Below are 19761 nucleotides of genomic sequence, written 5' to 3' on the forward strand. Positions count from 1 at the left end.
ACAATTTTGATTGTAACAGATGCTATATAAATAAAGATTGATTGATTGATTGTTTTAAAAAGGTTTCCTTCTAGAGTTGAAACAAAACAAACTTTCATTATGGGGTCTGTATAGTGTATCTGCATTTTTTCATGAGACAAAAAATTAAATCTGGCTATAGTTGAAATACAAACACATACAATTTTGACTGTTGGCCAGGTCACCCTTGTAAAAGACCTTATCTCAATGGGTTTTATCTGGTTGAATAAAGGTTAATAAATCAATAAATCAATAAACTTAGCAGTTAGGTGACCCACGTCTGCGTGTACACTGGTGCAAAACGTTCATGAGTTATACTGTATGTAAGAAACTGGTTAAATTTTAATGTAATTGAAGTGTAGTTTACAATTGAGAGCAACAGGTTTCTTTTGGGAAAAGCACAGGTGCAAAACACAAAATATTCAGAAAAACATTTAAAAAATCATATTTCCTTTTCATATTTAGGCTGCAGTCCATAGCCTCTTGATCAAAACCTCCAAAATGCATCTCAGCTGACAAATGGCAAAACGACAGAATAATTAAACAACTCTAATATAACATTAAATAAGACTTTTTCATGGGTCTTGATTTTCTGTTATTACAAGTCTTGGTATACAGTATACACAAGACTAAAGTGCAAATTTTCTAATACTTAAAGGCACAGACTATCAATATTTGTCCCGTTTTGTTCCTAATGCAAAAATATTCTCAATAACAGGTACAACACAAGTAAAACCTTTTCTAAACCATTTTAAAATGTATGACATATAGATAAGAAATGACTGCAGACATATTTACAATAAAATCTGTTCCAAATTCAACATTTACATCCACTCAAATAAAATGGTGATGAAATAAAAAAAAACATCAATGTCCACAGTCAGTGAAATAATAAACAAGCAACATGTTACTATTTCCACTCTACAAAGAGAAACTGCATGACTATTAATTGAAAAAAAAAAATTGGCTGAGCCTTTATTGCACAAAACTTCAACAGTTTTTTACAGCATGAAGATAATGCTAAGATGTAAAGATTGGGATGAAAAGGCTAGATCCAGGTACCTCTTCTTTATAAACTTTTAAAAGTGTTTAATTGAAAACTGAGGAAAGCGATGCATCAATTGACAGATGGGCCTCAATATATATTACAGCTGATGGTGACAAATGAGGCTGCGCAATGATTGTGCTGATCTGAATGTTTCTTATATGTGGCAGAAAGACAGGTATTGTCATCATTCCACATATTCAATAAAAAAAATTTCCCTGACTTATTCAAAATGACGTTACTCAACAAAATAAGATCATCTAGTTGTATATTTAAAACAATATAGACTGAGGATGTCTCATTAGTCTTCAATGCTTCATGTATTCAAAACATCTGGTAACCATTTTTGTGGTGTACTCTCAGGTATTCTCACTGCTATTTCCCACTTGTCATGTAGCACAAAGCTCATTAAGAGTTAGTTAACTGGGGGCATACATTGAGACCTTTCTTGACTTTCCTTTGTTTCTACATCCTTTTGTGGTTTGATGATGATGTGAACGGGCCTCTCTCCACCTCTTTCTTGATACTTGGGCTCTGCAGAAAGCTTTCCATGGTTCTCACAGACCTCCTCCTGTGCTGAGGCCCCAATGGGTCTCAGGCGCTCAGTTGGCCCCATCTTTGTTCCTGTTACTGAGCTCTCTTGCTTCAATTTCTCAGTCGTGCCGCTTTCTGAGTCCAACCCCTCATCTGCACCATGGAAACAAAGGTTGTTAAATTTACATTTACAGTAGATATATAAAATCTCATGAGAACAAGGACATTGAATGCAATCCTTGGACTTAACCCTACATTTCATACTTAATGTTGTCTGGACTTCTCTCCTTTTTTGTAGTTTTCTTTTTGCATCCCTCCTAGTTATTTTTGTTTGTTCAGAGAAAAGATTTCTTTGTTGTAATCTGGTGCGGAATGATACAGACTTTTCTAGATGTACTTGGTATACTGACTGACTGCTTTATAATTTTTGGCTGTGCCCATTGCCTTTGTTGTTTGGCCATTGATAGTTGTAATCTGTTGCAAACATTAGTTTAAAGGAAGGAGTTTAGCAGCCCTTTGTAAACTGCCTGATGAAGGCCCATTAGGCTCTGAGATTGTGGCTAAGGTGCATCTGCCTCTGATGGCTTCATCTCAAAGTAGGCAATGTGCTGGTCAAGCTCCTCTGATCTTCCCTGTGGTGGCCATGAGGTTAGGTCTGTGATATGCCGGACCTGCCTCATGCTGTTCCTGGACCTTAGGTGTGATGGTAGGTGTGAATGGTTGTCTGTCTGTATGTTAGCCCTGTGATAAGCTGGCAAGTCATCCACGATCCATCTCTGAGAAGACAGCTAGGATAGGCTTCAACATGGCACCGTTTAAGCCCCATGATTTACTGACTTCACATCTTATCTTTATGCGCTTTGTTATGGTGTTCTCACCGGTTTTGTTGTTTTCCTGTTTGTGGAAACTCAGACTGCTGCTGTTTTCTGTTATGGTTAAACTCTCTGAGGCTTTCTTGACCGCTGGTTTGGTTCTTGGTCGGACTTTGTTAAAGTTCCCTTCCAGGATCCATTCATGTTGGAGTCCCTCATTAGGTGTCATGCGCTTGGTTGGATCCCAACTAAATACACACAGTAAAATAATGAAGTCTGCACCTCAAGGTTATTTGATGTTTTATCGATAATGCAATACACATCAAATGCAATTCCACTTTCAGTGCACTCAGTTTTATTTTATACATATTACATACGTGAGGCACCGTTTAATGAAGTCTAGGAACAGTGGATCTGTTGTTTTTAAAGCCGTAGACAGTTCGTTGGAATTGGGTATCCGTTTCTTCCCCTTGCTATTGGTGACATTTCTGGGATTTCCTTTAGAGTCTGATATCAAGCACATTTGTGTGGTTACATAATAATGCAAAAGACGGATAAAAAAATGAAGGGGATTTCTCACCAAAAAACAGTCTCCTCCTTGATGCTGACTGAGCAAAGTCATTGGGAGGCATTCCAAGAACCTGCAAATCAAAATGTCAGGTCAAATTAACACTAACCCAGCTGTGAAATAATTAAAATATAAGATTAATTCATTAAGTGTGGACAGTGAGGTATTTGCACAGCACACCTCCATTATGCAAGCTATTTGCTCTACTTCACTCTCTCCTGGGAAGAGGGGATATCCTGTGTAGAGTTCAGCAAGGATGCAGCCCAGACTCCACATATCAATGGCCATGCTGTAGGGGTGACCCAGGATGACTTCAGGAGAGCGATAGAAACGACTCTGGATGTAGGTGTAAACTGGTGGTAAAGAGAGAGGAGACTGTGTTCAATTAAGTTCCATCAGGACAGACATTATTGTTGGTAATGTTAATATAGACAGAAATGAGGTTTAGGAATTTGACAACAAGCATATGATAACAAGCTTCAAACTTAAATAAGAATCCACTAAGTGTTGCTCTATGTACTACTGTTAAAGGGGAATTTGTGTAAATTCTGTTTCAGTTATTTCACTGATTGTATTCTGCTTCACGGATTTACTGCCACTGTGGGACATGCCCCATCTGGCTGTCACCAGTTGGCCTCTGGAGGCCATGGTAATAATGCAAACCAGACTTGGGTGATCAGATTTGCGTCTGTGAGAAAGAGGACCCTTCAGTAGCAGAGAGAGGGGGGGGCGTCACTACTTTGTAAACAACACATAGAAATGCAAGGGAAAATCAATGTAAATGTGTTTGAGGCTCTAGTAGAGAATGTCTAGTCAGTGACGAGCGGTCACCCTAACATAGCCCATGACTTCCAATATCAAAACTGTAAAAACCATACAAAAATAAACTATATCATTTCTTCCAAATAAATCCATCCTAATTCAATGCAATCAAGTTTTAATCTTTCAATTAATTTTTAGCAATTTGTTTAGTTACTAGCGGACAGAATATACTGTAAAAGAAACAGTGATCAATTTGAATAAGATTTATTTATATTATTAGTGAATAAAAACATCTTGCTGGTGGTTTGATACAATTTTACAATCTATCTAATATAGTCATCTTCTGCACGGCGGTTAAAGTCAATCAGAACAATTGCAAAACACTGAGGATGATTAGAACTAATGATTCTCAACTCAGTAAACAAGGGGCCAAGAACAAGTTTATGTCAAGGATTGAATAATGTACTTTTGAACACTTCCCAATAATTTTATTTGTGTTTATTAATTTATTTATTTTTTTCTAAAGGAAGAGACTGAAGTAAAGCAATAAGCTGTTGCTCTGATGCGGCTGAATCATTGTGATTTTCCTATAGTCACTCATCTAAATTATATACTTACCCCTTTGTTGTTCATAACAGCTTGACCCAAAGTCAACGACCTTGATGTTTCCTGGACCTCTCTGAGACAAAAGTATGTTTTCCTGTTGAGAATTTGCAAAAGAAGGGACGAAATTAAAGGTGGCTATACAACCAAGATCCACTAGATGGAGCCCAATCCCCGCCTTTCTCTCAAGAATTGTTCTTTGCGTCATAGAATCGGCCCACATCAGGTTTTATTTAAAGAGCTACGCTCTCTCATGTGTGATATCGCCAAAATAAGTTTCAGATTTTACCACCAGGATAGAATCAGTACCGGTTTAAGGTCACAGTGGATAATCTTCTCTCTGTGAAGCATCTGCAGGCACCGGAGAAGAGCATGGGTGAAGCGACGAATGAGAGCAATACTGAAGCCCTGGAAGTTGTTTTTTTTAATGAGTTCATATAAGTTGACCCTGAAGAAAGAAGAACAAGAATGTATATGGTTCATGGTAATGCACTGCAAAAAAACATTTGGAACCTTAAAACCATGAAGACTTAAGAAAGGCTTTAACTACTGTCCTCAATGACAGCATTAATAGAATAATAGTATAATAGTAGCATGCAGAATGCATGCATGAGATATACAAAAAATGTTTTCCATCAAATCAGACACTAGTCCTGGAAATGCCTTGTTCTTGTTGTATACTAACCCGAGCAGTTCAAATGAGATGCACAGGTGGTTGCGGAAATAGAAGTACTCCTTCATGTGAATGACATTGTGCAGGTTGTCTTTGTCTTTCCTCTTTATTACATCCAGGATCTTCAGCTCAACCAGAGCCTGGTGATGAAACCTAAATGGAACACAAAACATCCACAAATCCACAAAACATCAGTGACATGTACTGAGTAGTGACCTGAATTCTTCAATGCTAAATTTGAATCTTCACTATTCGGCAGCATCCTAGCATGTAAAATGATCTAGGTGTGGCTGTGTGAGAGAGCTCAGCATGATGGGTCTAATTACAAATTAATTGTGAGTGTGGAGTCCCAAATTCTCAGGTGAAATTGTGAAATATAGTGTAATTGCAGGAATGTTTGCAGGACACCTTTTCTTGTTGCGTATCATCTTAATGGCTACAAGCTCGTTATTCTTGTGGTCCAGACATTTCAGGACCTGCCCAAATGAGCCTTTTCCAATAACTTCAAGGACTTCAAACCTGTAGGCAATGTGGTCATGCAGCACCTGAAAAAGAAAAAACTACTTTAAATATTTAAACCATGCACTGTTGCTTAAGAGAGAATATATTCTGAACATCCAATGGCACAATACATTTAGTGAATAAAACCAAGGAGATCAGTGATTTCTTGATTTCAAGTGTTATTTCTTGTGTAGTTTTTCTGCCCCCCCTACACCCACACACTTTGTATCCATCTACAGGTATCACTGCCTTCATAACTGTATGCTGACCTACTGACCTCCAACCTCGCTGACCCACTCAATTCTACTGGTAGTTTATTATAATTAATATAATTAATGGTGGTGGTTAGCACTGTTGCCTCACAGCAAGAAGGCCCAGGGTTTGATCCCTGGTTGAGGCTGGGGACTTTCTGTGTGGAGTTTGCATGTTCTCCCTGTGCCTGCATGGGTTCTCTCCGGGTCCTCTGGCTTCCTCCCGCAGTCCAAAGACATGCATGATTGGGGATTAGGCCAATTGGAAAACTCTAAGTGTGAGAGAGAATGGTTGTCTGTCTATATGTGTTAGCCCTGCGACTGACTGGCGTACAGTCCAGGGTGTACCCTGCCTCCGCCCATTGAGTAGGGATAGGCTCCAGTCCCCCCGCGACCCTCAGTGGAGGAACAAGCGGTAGAAAGTGAGTGTAATGTATTTTATTGATCTCTGCCTATTCTCTCCTCTGCCTGTCCTCCTCCTTCTCCTCTCTCTCTACCCAGCCAGCCATCAGCAGGAGGGTCCACCTACATGAGACTGGTCCTTCTTCCCGTTAAAGGGGATTTTTTTCCTTGCCACTGTTGCTTGTTGGCCCTGGGATTCTGTAAAGCACCTAGAAACAATTTTGATTGTAACAGATGCTATATAAATAAAGAATGATTGATTGATTGATTGATTGATTGATTGCACATGACTGCATCATGTCTCATTACAAAGTTCTTTCTTTCTTTTTCTTAACCGCTTGATCCCTTTCGGGAGGATCCACCCCTGAATGAGTCACCAGCTCATCACAGGGCCCTATGTGTGCATTTGTGGGTTTGGTACCTCCAGGGTACATTGCCAGTACTTTGAAAGTGTCCTGCCACCTCCCCCTACTACCAGAACACCTCCAAAGTTCTGTCTGTCCCAGTGCTTCAACAGTAGACCCTCAGCTTCTCAGCACAGTCCCCTACAGACTGAGCTACCCCCGCCCCATTAGGAAGTTCTGACATCAATCTTATCTGACTGTAACTAGGGCAACATTAGAATTATAATCAATTCAGAAACAAGAGAATTAACTGGATTGTTCTCATCTGCAAAAGCTGAAGCCTTTGAGCATTGACTAGAGCGGTGCGGTTAACCACGTCACAACCTTACAGCAGCAGTCCCTGGATTAAGGTCACGTGCAGTCATTTAATCACATTTCTTTCAGCACGAGCAGTGTGTGAGGGATGGAATAAACACCATTATTCCTGTATACTAACCTTTTTTCTTTGCTTTTATATTGAGTATCTCTGCAAGCACTGACAACCTCTAGTGTTTAAAAATAAATCTTCCACATTACCCTTATATAGCTCCCATGCTCGTCATCATAGCCGCAGTTCTGCGGGGTGCCTTGAGATCCCGCGATCTTGTGAGAGCTCAGACCCATGAACCAGATCTCTGAATAATCCGTGATTTCCTCCTGTTCAAACCTCGTCAGTCGGTCCTGGAAGTTCTTGAGTGCTTCTGCAACCGGAAGTGAGGGGAGGCGGATGGAATGAGTCACTTTAACACTTCAACACTCCTCTGGCAAATGCAGTAGCGAATTTAAGTTATCTTTACGGCATCGGCAGACACAGATTAAATTCTTTGATACACATTTTTCCTGAAACGCCCATGAAAGATTTAATATGTGAGTTTTCTTGGCTGTTCCAATTCTGGTGAAAGGTATTCTTACCCATGGTACCATACCTAGAGGGGATAGGGGAAGTCTCTGCCCTTCGTATGACTTGTCTTTTTCTGTTTTTTTACTGAAACCTTTGCTGTTCCGGGAGATGGAGACTTTATCCATCGCTGTACCGAAACGCATTGCAAACTGCTGGCTGGGCTTTGGCCTCTCATCCTGAACAAAAGACAACTGTAATGGAACATTAGCATTACTGTATTACTGTACATGACTGCAGGTTTTTTGTCCATATTTTGTGTGTCTAAACATTCTTCTTCACACTTCATTCTATTTCAATCAATCAATCAATCAATCAATCAATCAATCAATCAATCAATCAATCAATCAATCAATCAATCAATCAATCAATCAATCAATCAATCAATCACCTGGGTTTGATTGTTGTTTTGGCCCCCTCTGTTGGCAATTTGGGGCAGGATGTTTTCTGACTGTTGATTTTTGGCATTGCTGAGCACCACCTGGACCACCGGAGGCTCAAGCTGAGGCAAGGTCCCAACACCTGGCCCAAACTTCTGCAATTTCAAAATGTTGTTTGCTTTTAGAAATCAATAAAACTGTTAATGCATCCTGCTAAAGCCTTAAATTATCATTGCACATTGAAGACGGTTGTTGTGGAGGTGAATGTCCCTGTTTATATATCGGTAAAACAGAATGATGCATCCTGAATAGCACTCCCAGGTGTAAAAACACTGGCAGGTCACCAAGTGCAAAGACTAAATCGCTCCTGTTCCACAATTTCGCTACCTCTTAGCATCTCTTCAACATGCATTTGGTCTTCAGAAGGTTCAAGTGACCGGGACCCCCAGCAGGCTGCTGAGGCTGGAATTACAGATCAGGGTGTGAGTGAAAGAGGACAAAGCCTGCGAGGCTGGGTCCTGACAAAGGCTGTCTGTGGCAGCTCTGTGGGGGAACTGAAGAGCAGCAATTTTTTTTCTCGAAGAGAAAAATTGCATGTCACGACAAGCTTTATGGGAATGATGGGCAAAGTTAGACCTCAGTCTTCTGCCAAGTCCTTCGGGGACAAAAAACAAATATCCCATGGAAGTGTTGGTTACCAGGGGCCGTGTTTAACAGTCTTCATGTGTCAGAGAGTATCTATAGCATATATCCATGAGCTGCAGTTTCACTCAAATGGTAGGTGGACAAAGTCTAGGCAGTAAAGTTTTACTTTCATAACATTCATGAAAATGAACAACATGAGAAATTAGTCAGTGCAGCAAAGACAAGCTCTGACATTTAAACAGTAAATAATTGACAGATTTGTTTGGGATGATCTCACGTGTCTAGAGCTGCTGCAGCTCTGCCAACTCTGTTATGATGCATAGAGATAGGGCTAAATATAGTGTCAAGCACCTGCTACAACAGACAGAGCAAGTAAACACTGTTATGTGCCTGTTAAAACCACAGGGGCACAGTGCTTCAGGAAGATGCAATTATATCACTGAAGATTTGCGATGCGTTACAACTCCATAACCACACCACATATGTAGAGGAATAACATGTATGTATGTAATTTTCCTTTGTGTGTAGAGGCAGGAAGCATGTTGTTGCTTGGAGCAATGCCTTTGGAGTGCTGATAAAAGAATGCAAGTGGAGCTGAGTTTAAACCTAGGGGGTTTGATACCTCACTGAAGGGAAGCACTGACCTGTGAGCAGGGTCGACTTGTTCCAAGGCGGCTGCATTCTGCTGGCAGCCTGTGAGGGTGAGGGAAAGCCTCTGGTCGTGACGTCTGTGGGAGGAGGGGAAGCAATGAGAGTGAATGATGCTGATGATTCAAATTAAGGGAGAAGTATGTTAAAGCTTTTTTTCCTATTTTTAACCAGAAAAGAGCTTAGAAAGGAACCATAACAGATGATCAAGGAACCACTTTGTGGATCTTTTCGGAAACACTGCAGCCTGTGGGCAGCTGAGGGGCTACAGCTGTGGAAAGTAGAATAATCCACAACAATCCAAAAATAGAGTATTTCTGCACAGAAACAATCCAATACTCACTGTGTACCTGCAGCTCTGAGCAGATGTGCACACACGTGCATGTGCATGTGACAGGCAATGGAAGTACACATGTCTGCGAGCTCAAGTGCATCTTACCAGAGTGCATTGATGCATGTTTTACAACAGCAATAGAATATACAGCATATGAACATATGGAGAAATAAGCGATGTAAAAGCAAAATTTTTTGAAAATGCAAACACTTGGGTGACGTAAACATGTGTTACGGCAATGGTTTCAGCATTGTTGATAATGCCATGTGGTTCAATGGAAGCTTAGCCTGAAATGAGGGATACAGTATGTGCTTACTGTAGAGGGTGCCGTTCACTGGTGCTGGAAAAAACTCAACTTCCCAATAATAATTGTAACCTCTAGCATTGAATGATGCCTGAGACACATGTGGGATATGAACATAGTAAAGTAATAACAACATAAGGAGTATAGGTAGTGCTAGCAGGTATCACGTAGGGTCAATGTGACAGGTTGGATCCTCAAAAACCATGAGCTTAATCAATGAACCTCACATGTGACAAACCCACCATGTGGATATCAATGAGCCTTGGTGGTTGGCTGTAAATATATGGCATCAACAGAAAAGATTATGATTATGTAAAAACATTACAGAGATAAGGGCCTTGCATTTTAAGATATCAGAATAATGGAGGCTGTGTGAAGGAAGCTTTAACTCTGGACTGGGCTCATAATGTGATCCTTAATGGTCAATAATTTTGTGTGGCACCATTTGAAGAGGATGGCTATTTGTAGTTGCTAATCAGTGCATAACAATTAGCGAGAATGTTCTAAGTTCTAAGTCAAAGTATTTCTGCATTGAACCTGATGGGATTTAATGGTCCAGCAGGCGTTAAATTTGAATCATCTTCCATGTAAGGTGTGAAGAATACGCTGGAGCCTGTATAGATTTACAGAAGCTGTCAACACAACAACCACTGACAAGTGGGCTGAATAACGACTGAAATAGAACTAGATCAGATTATTCATCATAACTTGGCACGGTTTCAGGAGAGAGAAGGGGACTACAAAAAAGGTTCTGTGAGAATAGTTGCTGTGGGAAGGATGGAAATAATCTCAGAATGAGGAAAAAGCTTGACTGTGATTTTTTGGTAAAAAACAAAAATAGACTAACAAAGGTTGATAATTATTTTATTTTGGAGATAAAATTCAAAATGATACCTATGAAAGGATGAAAGGTGTCTCCCAAAAGGAGATTACCCTGGAGAGCAGCCCTGTATCCGGGCAAAGGAGAAATACCCATTGATGCATTTATAATTAGCTGGATATTTCTAAAAGTTAGAGCAAACACGCCTGCTTGCCTCATGGAACCAACCAGTTTGCATAGAAATGTAACCTGCTCACCTTGTTGTTAATTTCTGGTAACATGTTGGTAACTCAGCCTCCTGAGGTGACCGACAATCCAAACAAAATACAATTAGAAACTCCTGGAAACTGCCATTACAGCCAAACTCCTGACCAACGAAACAAGTCCGACCAGGTGAGTGACGGGAAGCCGACGCGTACGATCCCGATGATTGATCGGATCCAAAGTCGCCACCGTCCAGCTTTTACGCGCACGGGGTAAATGCGCTGTCGTCACAGAGGAGATTAGCTTGCAAAGCAAGCTGTTGATGAGGGTCTCAGCGTCTGAGGCACCAGAGGAACCACCTGCTCAGGTTTCTACAGCTGACAGCTGGGGCTTTCCCGATATAGATTTGTGGTTTTTTTTTTTTTATCCGGGCGCAGTCGTCCACCTACTACTCTGTGTGCTGATGCGTTCTCCCACACTGACGCACGCACATCCGTGTCCCACACCAAATTTACGGTACACTTATATTGACTATTCCTTTACAACAAGCGACAACATGCCATTCAGGTTCATTTCTATCACTTATTTAGTAGGGGATTAAACGCATTTGTCGGTGGATATTGAGAATATATAATAAATATTAAACTGACAGACCTCTGCCATGTATTTATGTGATTTTAATGGCGCTGGACATACTACAAAATTCAAATACAGGTTTCTGTGGTGTCTAAAGTAAATGAACATTGCAGCATTATTGTGTCTTGCCTGCTAATTGTTCCATATGAAGAGTACAAGAAAGAGATTATAGGAGGTTATTATGATTAGATGACAGCTGTTATGCAACAGTGGCAACAGGCTTCAATAATGAGACTTGTCCTTTGAGAGGGAATAAAGTCAGGTAAGCAATTGAAGAAGCTGTTCATGTTATTTAATAATTTATCTATTAATCTGTTGAGCTGTTGTTAATCAGGATCTTACTTAATCTCAATAATTGGTTGTGTGTAAAATATGGAGCTCTATAGCAGATGCAGGTTATCTTAGCATATGACTTGAATTTGCCAACAGCATTCTGGAAAGTCTTTGCTGTGCAGATTATCTGATGCTTTTTCATCATCTTGGATGCAGCAACCTACAAAACAATGTGGGTATGACATGTTTTACCAGGACAACCAACAATTAATGGCACAAAGCATGCAGATCACATTTATCTACTCTTCGGTTTTTGTTTGATAAAACGAATGTATATGGTAACAGTGAATATTTCTTGAGAGGCTTCACTCCTCAGTTTATGAAAAATAAAATATAAGCAAAAAAGATGAGATTGTTTTATCACACAAATAATATAATATGTTGTGCCGGAACATACTGTTTAGATGATAATGTTGCTATACGAGTTTGTCATGAGATGCAAAGTCAGATCAGTGTTTACTGTCAAAGCTGTGCCACACAGAGATGATGGTGCTGACAGAGCAGTCAAGCACTTGTCCGTTCTCTCTGTTCTTACCTCAGGTTGGACCCTCCTGCTCCTGGTCCAGCAGCAGCCCTGGTGCAATCTAAAACCACAGCAGGTGGGTGATGTCCCATCTTCCCTCATAGCACACCTCCCCCATGCTGCCAGTACACAATCAAGCTCTGCAGCCCACCTCAGGGTCTGGACACCATTCCCGGCCAGAGATTGCGGAGTTGCTCAGGAAATTAGAGATCAGGTAAGACATTCAGTAGGGCAATAAATTACAATGCTGAGAATCCTGCAGCATTTAATTTAGAGGCTGCGCATTAGAATCTTGGCTCCATTTGTCAAATTGAACTTGCAAAGATCTCTGATACTTTGAACAGAGTTCAGTTGTGTAAATCTCCCACGTCTTCTTCAGATCTGAACCAATCCTCCTGTACGTACAGATGCAAAATAAACATCAATGCATCCTGAACTGGATGCACAGAAGCCACAGGGGCCTGGCATCATGTGTCTTGTAAAGGAGGCCTCTGGGAGTGTAGTGTCCCATTATCCTGTCATATGAAGACTCGGAGGAAGTGCAGCTCTAATGGGTCTCTGCTGAGACACCTCCAACTTTCCCCTGCCTCCTCAGTTGCCAGTGTATCTTAGAGACGAACCCAGGGGGGCTGTCACTCACTTTCAACCCCCTCCTCCTGAACCTTCACCAGTCCTGCTGTTCTCTGCTTCAGAGCTGCAAATGTTTTTCTGACAATACGTGTCTGGTGAGAATGAGGACTCAATCTGTTGCAGAGCCATGTACGTTACTTGGCCATACATTTTCAATGTTTTTATACTAAACGACACATTAGTTTAGTAGCCACAAGTATCTTAACTCCTCTACCAAAAATAACACCGGTAAATCACTGTCTCTTGGTGACAGGAAAGATGTTGCTATTTCTGTACCATGAAGCAACAGGTTACTGTATTTCATTACACCTCAGTCAGCCAGTCTTTGCATTTATATAGCGTGGGGCAGTAAGTGTTCCAACTTTTTACGTATACTTTATGCCTTTTAAAAATGCGGCGACATCTGGCGGGCTGTTTAGGTATTAGTCCCTGCAGTCTCTCCCCTTGTGTTTGAAGCAAGGGGTCAGATTAGCATGAACAGCAGGTGGTTGGACAGCCTGCAACAGGCCACATAACCCACTGCCTTACATTCTGGCTTATTGCTGACAGATGCCAGATGAGGCAAACTAAGACCAATGGTGCTGCCAGCCAAAGGAGTAATAGATTCTTTTTGCATTTGGCAAGAGTAAGGGTAGTCTGACCTCCCAAACAGGTGGACTGGAGATCTAAATGTTTTAGATACACGGTGACAGAAGGCTACCTGCTGCGAGATATGGGTCAGATACACAAGTTGACACACTTGTGAACACTTCACAGACTTACAAATAATTACAGGACTAATTGTGGCTCGCATGGGATATGTTAATGGTGTTTGGCTGCTGACCTTACATCGTGCTTAAAATCAGACACGTGGATGGATGATTTAAATGTCTGTGGCTATGTGCCCGTAGTTTAGCCTCCAAGCGCTTTCTATGAATGAAAAAACAGCAGATCAAATACTTTGAAGGAATACTTTTTAACCAGTCCTGAAGTTTTTTCAGTGATTTAAGTGTGCTCAGCAGTGATCTTTAAAAATATGTAAAATTTTTGCTGATTATCTGAAAGTTTTCAGAGGGGTCTAAATGGATCTACCGTAATCCACAAAAACGCATACTCACAAAGCCACGCATATATTAAAGTGTAATTATCCATTAAAGCAGTCACAAACAGATTCAGGTTGGGTATAACTAACTGATTGTCCTCATTTCTCATCAAAAACTGTAGAGAGACTGTGGCTGAATGCATATTAAATGGGTGACCAGGATCTGGTTGTACAGTCCTTTGATTTAGTTTGTAGATGAGTGTTGGGCAGTGATGTGAAAACTGCGATTAAATGACCTGTAGGTTAGCTGGGTAAAAGTGGTAATATTGAAAATTACTGTAACAAAACAAATAAATGACATTGTAAGGAGCACATGTTTTAGACCAAAAGGAGGTCCAGTTTATGCTAAGACCATCAAATCAATATGGAGTGGTTTGCCCTTTGCTGAGCATCATTCATTTGAAAACCAGAAAAGGTTAATTGCTACTTAGCTTAAATGGATTCACCTCTGAAGAGTCAGACGTAATCATGTGTGTAGACTTGGACAGGAACATTTGTCTAATGGAATGGTCCAATCAAGCTTTAACTGTCGCTCGAGTAGCTTGATGTATGTTGATGATTAGTACACACATTTAGCTTTGATTTATTGCTAAGATTCAACTCATCGGGTTGTTTTTTTTTTTTTTACTGCTGAACTCAATGGAGACCAGGAATGTTTGGGGAAATAATATCCTGTAGCTTATGTTTGTGCATGTGTGTTGACCTACAATTTTATTTTGCATTTGTGTCAACTGTGCCAGCCTGTCGAGACCACCCCCATAAACAGAGCACAAGTAAACCTCTTACAGTTACACATGACTCCTGATTTTGTAAACTCCTATAACAGCAATGCTCAATCCTTCTGTCTATCAGAGAGCGACCCAGTCACCCTAAGACAGTCACAAAACTCCAAGAATTAGGATACAGGTCACAGTCTGTATTTTTTTTTGTTACTGTCTCTCCTTTATGTTTGCAACATTAATTCTTCCCCACTCATTCAAAGTTAAACATTAAGCCAAATCTGCACAGACCAACAAAAGCCAAACCACATGTCACTATCACATAATTTCAACCCTCTTTCACGCATGTTTTTGTGTCCAATCTTGTGAATGTGAAATTAAATAAAATTGAATTCTAATACACTTTAAACCTCATTTGCCAATTTCTAAATAGATATCTAAAACTTGGCATCCACTTTCTAAAATGTATTAATATTACAGGGGTCCAGAGCTGGTCTAGTTATTTAACTGTGTTCTCATAGTTGGTTGCCAGCACATTTTGCATACTGGGCACTATAAGTGAAGGACGGTAAGTTACACTGAACTAACACATTCAACAGTGGTCCCAAATCACTAAGGCAGCATCAAGCCCACCTCCTTAATGATGCGCCCACCTGCTGCATCTTATCCTTGAAAAAGATCCTGACCTGGAGTCAATGGCTCAACAAATTCAACTGGATGCTGCTGTTATTTAAATCTAGTTTACTAGAAGAAACAATGGGCCTTGATATCCAAGGTGTTTTTCTTTGTCAACTAGACTGTATTTCTTCTATTGGAAGATGGTTTGCCTTCTATCCAGAAGGCTGCTTCAGTTCTGAACTCGCTGGGGACAGAGCTTGAAAATATAGCACTTGTGGGCCATTAGCATGCTAATACTCTGGGTGGTTACCTGAGAGTCATTGGCAGGGTCGTTGGTAGGGTTGTTCACCTGACAAAGAAAACTACCTTGGATAACTATGACCTGGATGATTGAGAATCTACACATACTGTACATAAGATCTGTTTTATAGTAAAACTGAAACACATGTTAAGTCTCTATATCACCCTATGTCCAACAAAATGGAATGAAATTAATAATGCATTGGTAATAGTCATGATTAATATAAAGCAGCCATGATTAATGTGATTAAAAATCATTTCACATCCTTAAAATGTATATATGGTAAGTATTTAGCAACAGCTGTAAGTTACTGCTGTTTTATCAAAGATATCATTCATCTGGCCACTATCATGTATAAGGCAGGTGCTGACCTATATGCCTTGGGTGGCACTCTGCCAGGACACAGAACCTGAGGATGGGCACATACGAGTGATAACGGTCTGGCATTTCCAGCAGCCCTGGGGCCACACACCTTGTCCTCACATGGCATAGCTCCATTTAACACCATGGAATTTCTTTGTGAACACAAGCTACAGTAAATGTTTTTACTGTCTATCTTCTTCACTGCTTTTTTTGCAGTCCAGCTTTAGTAAGTAAGATGAGAATAATGAACCCTTTTTTGATAGATTGCTACCATCCAGAGTGACATTGCAAGGTGATCTGTGCTTGTTAACACAGGACACAAAAGACCCAGTGGCCAAACCACACAATACACCGCTTTACAAATTGTCACAATTAGCGCAAATTGCTCTTAATGTGATGACAAACATAGCAGATGTAGACAATGAGGTGTGGAACACTTTGGGCTCCACTGTTCCACTCTGCCTTCAGAACACAGGGAGAAGAAATAAAGGAGAGTCCCTGTTTTGTGTGGAAGACAGGTCAGCACTGACATCCTTCACTCCAGAAAAGGATAAACTTATTATAGTCATTGAAATTATGTAACTTAATTAACATAATTATAAGTAAATTTCTGCTCTCATACATACATACATAAAAAAAAAATAGCACAGGACAATAGAATATATGGGTATGTAATGAGGACTTAGGGCAGGGGTGGGCAAATCCAGTCCTCGAGGGCCTTATCCAAGCCAGACTTTCTGTCCTACAGGTAAACACTTTCACCTGGGGTTCCATTTTCCTTGGTGAAAGCGTTTCCTGCCTGGTAGGATATAAATCCCGGCTTAAATGCAACCCCCGAGGAATGGATTTGACCTCCTCTGATGGGAAAGTCCAATCCATGAAGGCTGAAATCCAGCCAGGTTTTGCATCCTACCAGGGAGAAACCGCTTTCACCAAGGTAAATGGAACCCCAGGTGAAAGTGTTTACCTGTAGGACAGAAAGTCTGGCTTGGATACGGCCCTCGAGAACTGGATTTGCCCACCCCTGACTTAGGGTGAACAGTTCTGCCTGCATATTTTATCTCATATTTGCATCTCATGACAATTGATTAATCAGTCTTGTATAATTGGCTGATATTTTCCGGGTTTGATTAGACACAGCTCTTGATGAGAAAAACATGTGATTTCAAACTGAAAATTTAAAAAAATACCTATACATATAGAATACAGTCTTGTTCAGAGAACAATAACACCTCGACCAGGTTATGTAACTGCTGTGAATAAGACCTCACACATTATGACACAACTGCTACTGTGTCTGTAGAGCTTGGAAGGAGAAGGTGCAATGGGGAAGGATGCTGGAATACTGCTTTGTATCGCATGACTCATATTTAAAGGAAAACAGACTATGCAAGCGGGCCAGGCACTCATTAACAAAACACCCTGGGTGCCTGTTTACCCAGCATTCTTTGCAAATCTTGTGAATGTATATCAGACTTAAGTTTCATCCTTTCGCTCTGTGAACAGCAATGAGAAAAAGCCTGGACCAGAGGTTAAGAGAAACAGCCACATGTATGAAGATGTTGTTAAGCACTGGTCTAGTTCACATGCTCAAATGAACTGGCCATGTGACGCCATAACAAACCAGAGGCTGTTCTGTTGGCAGGCATGAAAGCACTGAAGCGCTGAAAATTTCTTACAGCGCCATACAGTTTTGCCATTGTTATAGTGACCCTTGTGGACACTGCTTAAATCTGCAATTGCACAGAAAACACACATATCTTTAAAGCGGAAAGAGAAAATCTAAGCAAACTAATGGAAAATGTTTGTTTTTTTCCAGGGTACTAGTGGAAAATGTCAGCATTAACCCCAGGGTTTGGTGAAGCTGCAGACGTGAGACCTGCGTGTCTAAATGACAGGTTTTAATTTGGGGGGTCCGGTGTCAGCAGGGGACAATGCTGCGATGAGTAACCCTATCAGGGGCTGCGTTCATCAAAATCATGGGGGTGGGGGGGTGCACTCCGTTTTCTGCAGTCTGTAGGGGTGAAGGCCAGGTCAGGTGTGTTGGTCTATGCAGGTAAACAATACTGTGAAGCAGTTCATGAAGTACAGTGACTAATAACTGAGGTTAGGATCTTGGAGTTAATCGGAGTTCTACATTTTAAAAAGTATTTAAGATTCTAATTACTTTCATACTTGATTTATGTTACTCTGTAATTTTATTAAAAGGGCCCAAACCCTAAAATAATTAAGTGACAACACAAGAAGCATTCTACTTTACTGGTAAACAAAGTGAAATGTAACCTTGGTAGTAATTACTGCTACTAACATTGTAGGCATTTGAACACAATCAGAGAATTTGGGTGTTTATGGGGGTGCAATACATTTGTATATTTTGTGTGATGATGTAACTGGTGTCTTAATAAGGAAGATTTAGTCCACTCAAAACCCAATTTTGAGTCGACCAAATGTCAAACACCAAACAGTTCCAAAAGGAGTTCAATCACTTTATGTGGGGCAAATCCTTACAGGGGGCCAAGGTGATTACCAACGTTGTGTCAGAGCAAAGGACTGCATCATGTGGTCTTTGAGAGTTTATGTACAATCTAAAAAGAAGACAAGCTTTCTTTGCAGACAAAATATCACATAAGTTCATAAATCACTTCTGTTTAGCGATGCACAATCACTTAAAGAGACTGTGTTTCATGACCTGCAGGTCAGGGCATCATATTTGAGGATGGGACAAATATTGTCACATGTTGGTTTAAATCATCTTACCTTGACCAGAAGTGGAAAGGTGTTTTTTCTCTCCTTTAATACCTTATCCAGCCTTTTTTTAAAGACATTTCTGTTCAAAAGAAAATATAAAGTAAATGACATTCCTTAAATCAATCTGCATTACACTGACACCTTTTGGGCCATATTTTAGTCTTCAAGTCGACAAACAGTTCCCAAAGTGTGTCTCCAGTGTTATACCAAATATTGATTATAACTTAGGCTTTATATAGTGTAGGAAATTTTCAAAACTTCATCAAAACTATTTCAAAATAACGTGAATTGTCAACAAATGCAACACTAACCTTTTGTCGGTTGACTTGTTCGGCGCGCTCATGGTGAAATAAATCAACAGGATGTCACACGGCTGTCGCGCGCCACATTGGGTAAGGTGTAGTGTGACGGAGACAGAGCGCGCGCACAGGCATGCACACACACACACACACACACACGACCCCCCCCCCCCCCCCCCAACGTCTTTCTCGGCGTTGGAGAAAGAGAGGGGGGGAGAGGAGGTGGGAGCGACAGCACGAGAGCGCGAGACAAAAGAGATATGGATTTTCCATACGGTGCACACACGGAAATAATGTTGTGGCTCAGTCACGTGGATGTTAATCGTTGGAGGTACTTTCTTCTCCAATATAATAACAGCAATAAAGATAGAACTACACCAGGACATATTTATTTTTTTAAATTATAAAACACACTTTATTTATTTATAATAAGAGTTCAAAGCTTCAGACAACCACAAGAGTACAATGCTGATAACAGAAAATTGTTCTATATCGTTTTGTCCCTTAAAAAGAATTATAATGACTTTATAAAGGGAAACCACGTTTCGATTTCATGTAGAATTTGTATAGATTCGTTATGAAACTGTGGTTCCTATAATCAACTCTAAAGAGTCCCAGAACCCTGGAAATATAAGCTCGGAGATGGAATTCCGCAGTCAAATTACACCAAAACTGAGATAAAATAGTTCCATCCTTGACTACATTCAGAGTTTCCCTTTAAAATT

At 40.5% G+C, this 19761-nt stretch overlaps 1 protein-coding gene across 7 annotated transcripts; it reads right to left on the reverse strand.

Annotated features, from left to right (window-relative positions):
• Window positions 1-340: 340 nt before the first annotated feature.
• dyrk4 (dual-specificity tyrosine-(Y)-phosphorylation regulated kinase 4) lies at window positions 341-19146 on the reverse strand. 7 transcript variants are annotated; one of them, XM_029841885.1, is made up of 16 exons: window positions 12290-16695; window positions 10972-11914; window positions 10839-10879; window positions 9120-9203; window positions 7842-7985; window positions 7479-7644; window positions 7090-7253; window positions 5424-5560; window positions 5028-5168; window positions 4652-4790; window positions 4358-4439; window positions 3158-3330; window positions 2990-3050; window positions 2787-2916; window positions 2476-2657; window positions 341-1750 (listed from the first exon to the last, which is right to left on the reverse strand). In XM_029841885.1, the coding sequence occupies exons 3-16, from the start codon at window positions 10860-10862 to the stop codon at window positions 1479-1481; spliced, it is 1899 nt and encodes a 632-aa protein (XP_029697745.1). In that variant the 5' UTR covers window positions 10863-10879; window positions 10972-11914; window positions 12290-16695; the 3' UTR covers window positions 341-1478. The 7 variants fall into 7 exon arrangements, with proteins under 7 accessions (XP_029697745.1, XP_011605292.2, XP_029697742.1 ...); XM_011606990.2 differs by lacking the exons at window positions 10839-10879; window positions 10972-11914; window positions 12290-16695 and adding exons at window positions 18747-18816; window positions 19049-19146 and having other exon boundaries at window positions 7479-7629; XM_029841882.1 differs by lacking the exons at window positions 10839-10879; window positions 10972-11914; window positions 12290-16695 and adding exons at window positions 18747-18816; window positions 19049-19146 and having other exon boundaries at window positions 2796-2916.
• Window positions 19147-19761: the final 615 nt, after the last annotated feature.

The sequence above is a fragment of the Takifugu rubripes genome, chromosome 9 (assembly GCF_901000725.2).
Source record: "Takifugu rubripes chromosome 9, fTakRub1.2, whole genome shotgun sequence".
NCBI lineage: Eukaryota > Metazoa > Chordata > Actinopteri > Tetraodontiformes > Tetraodontidae > Takifugu > Takifugu rubripes.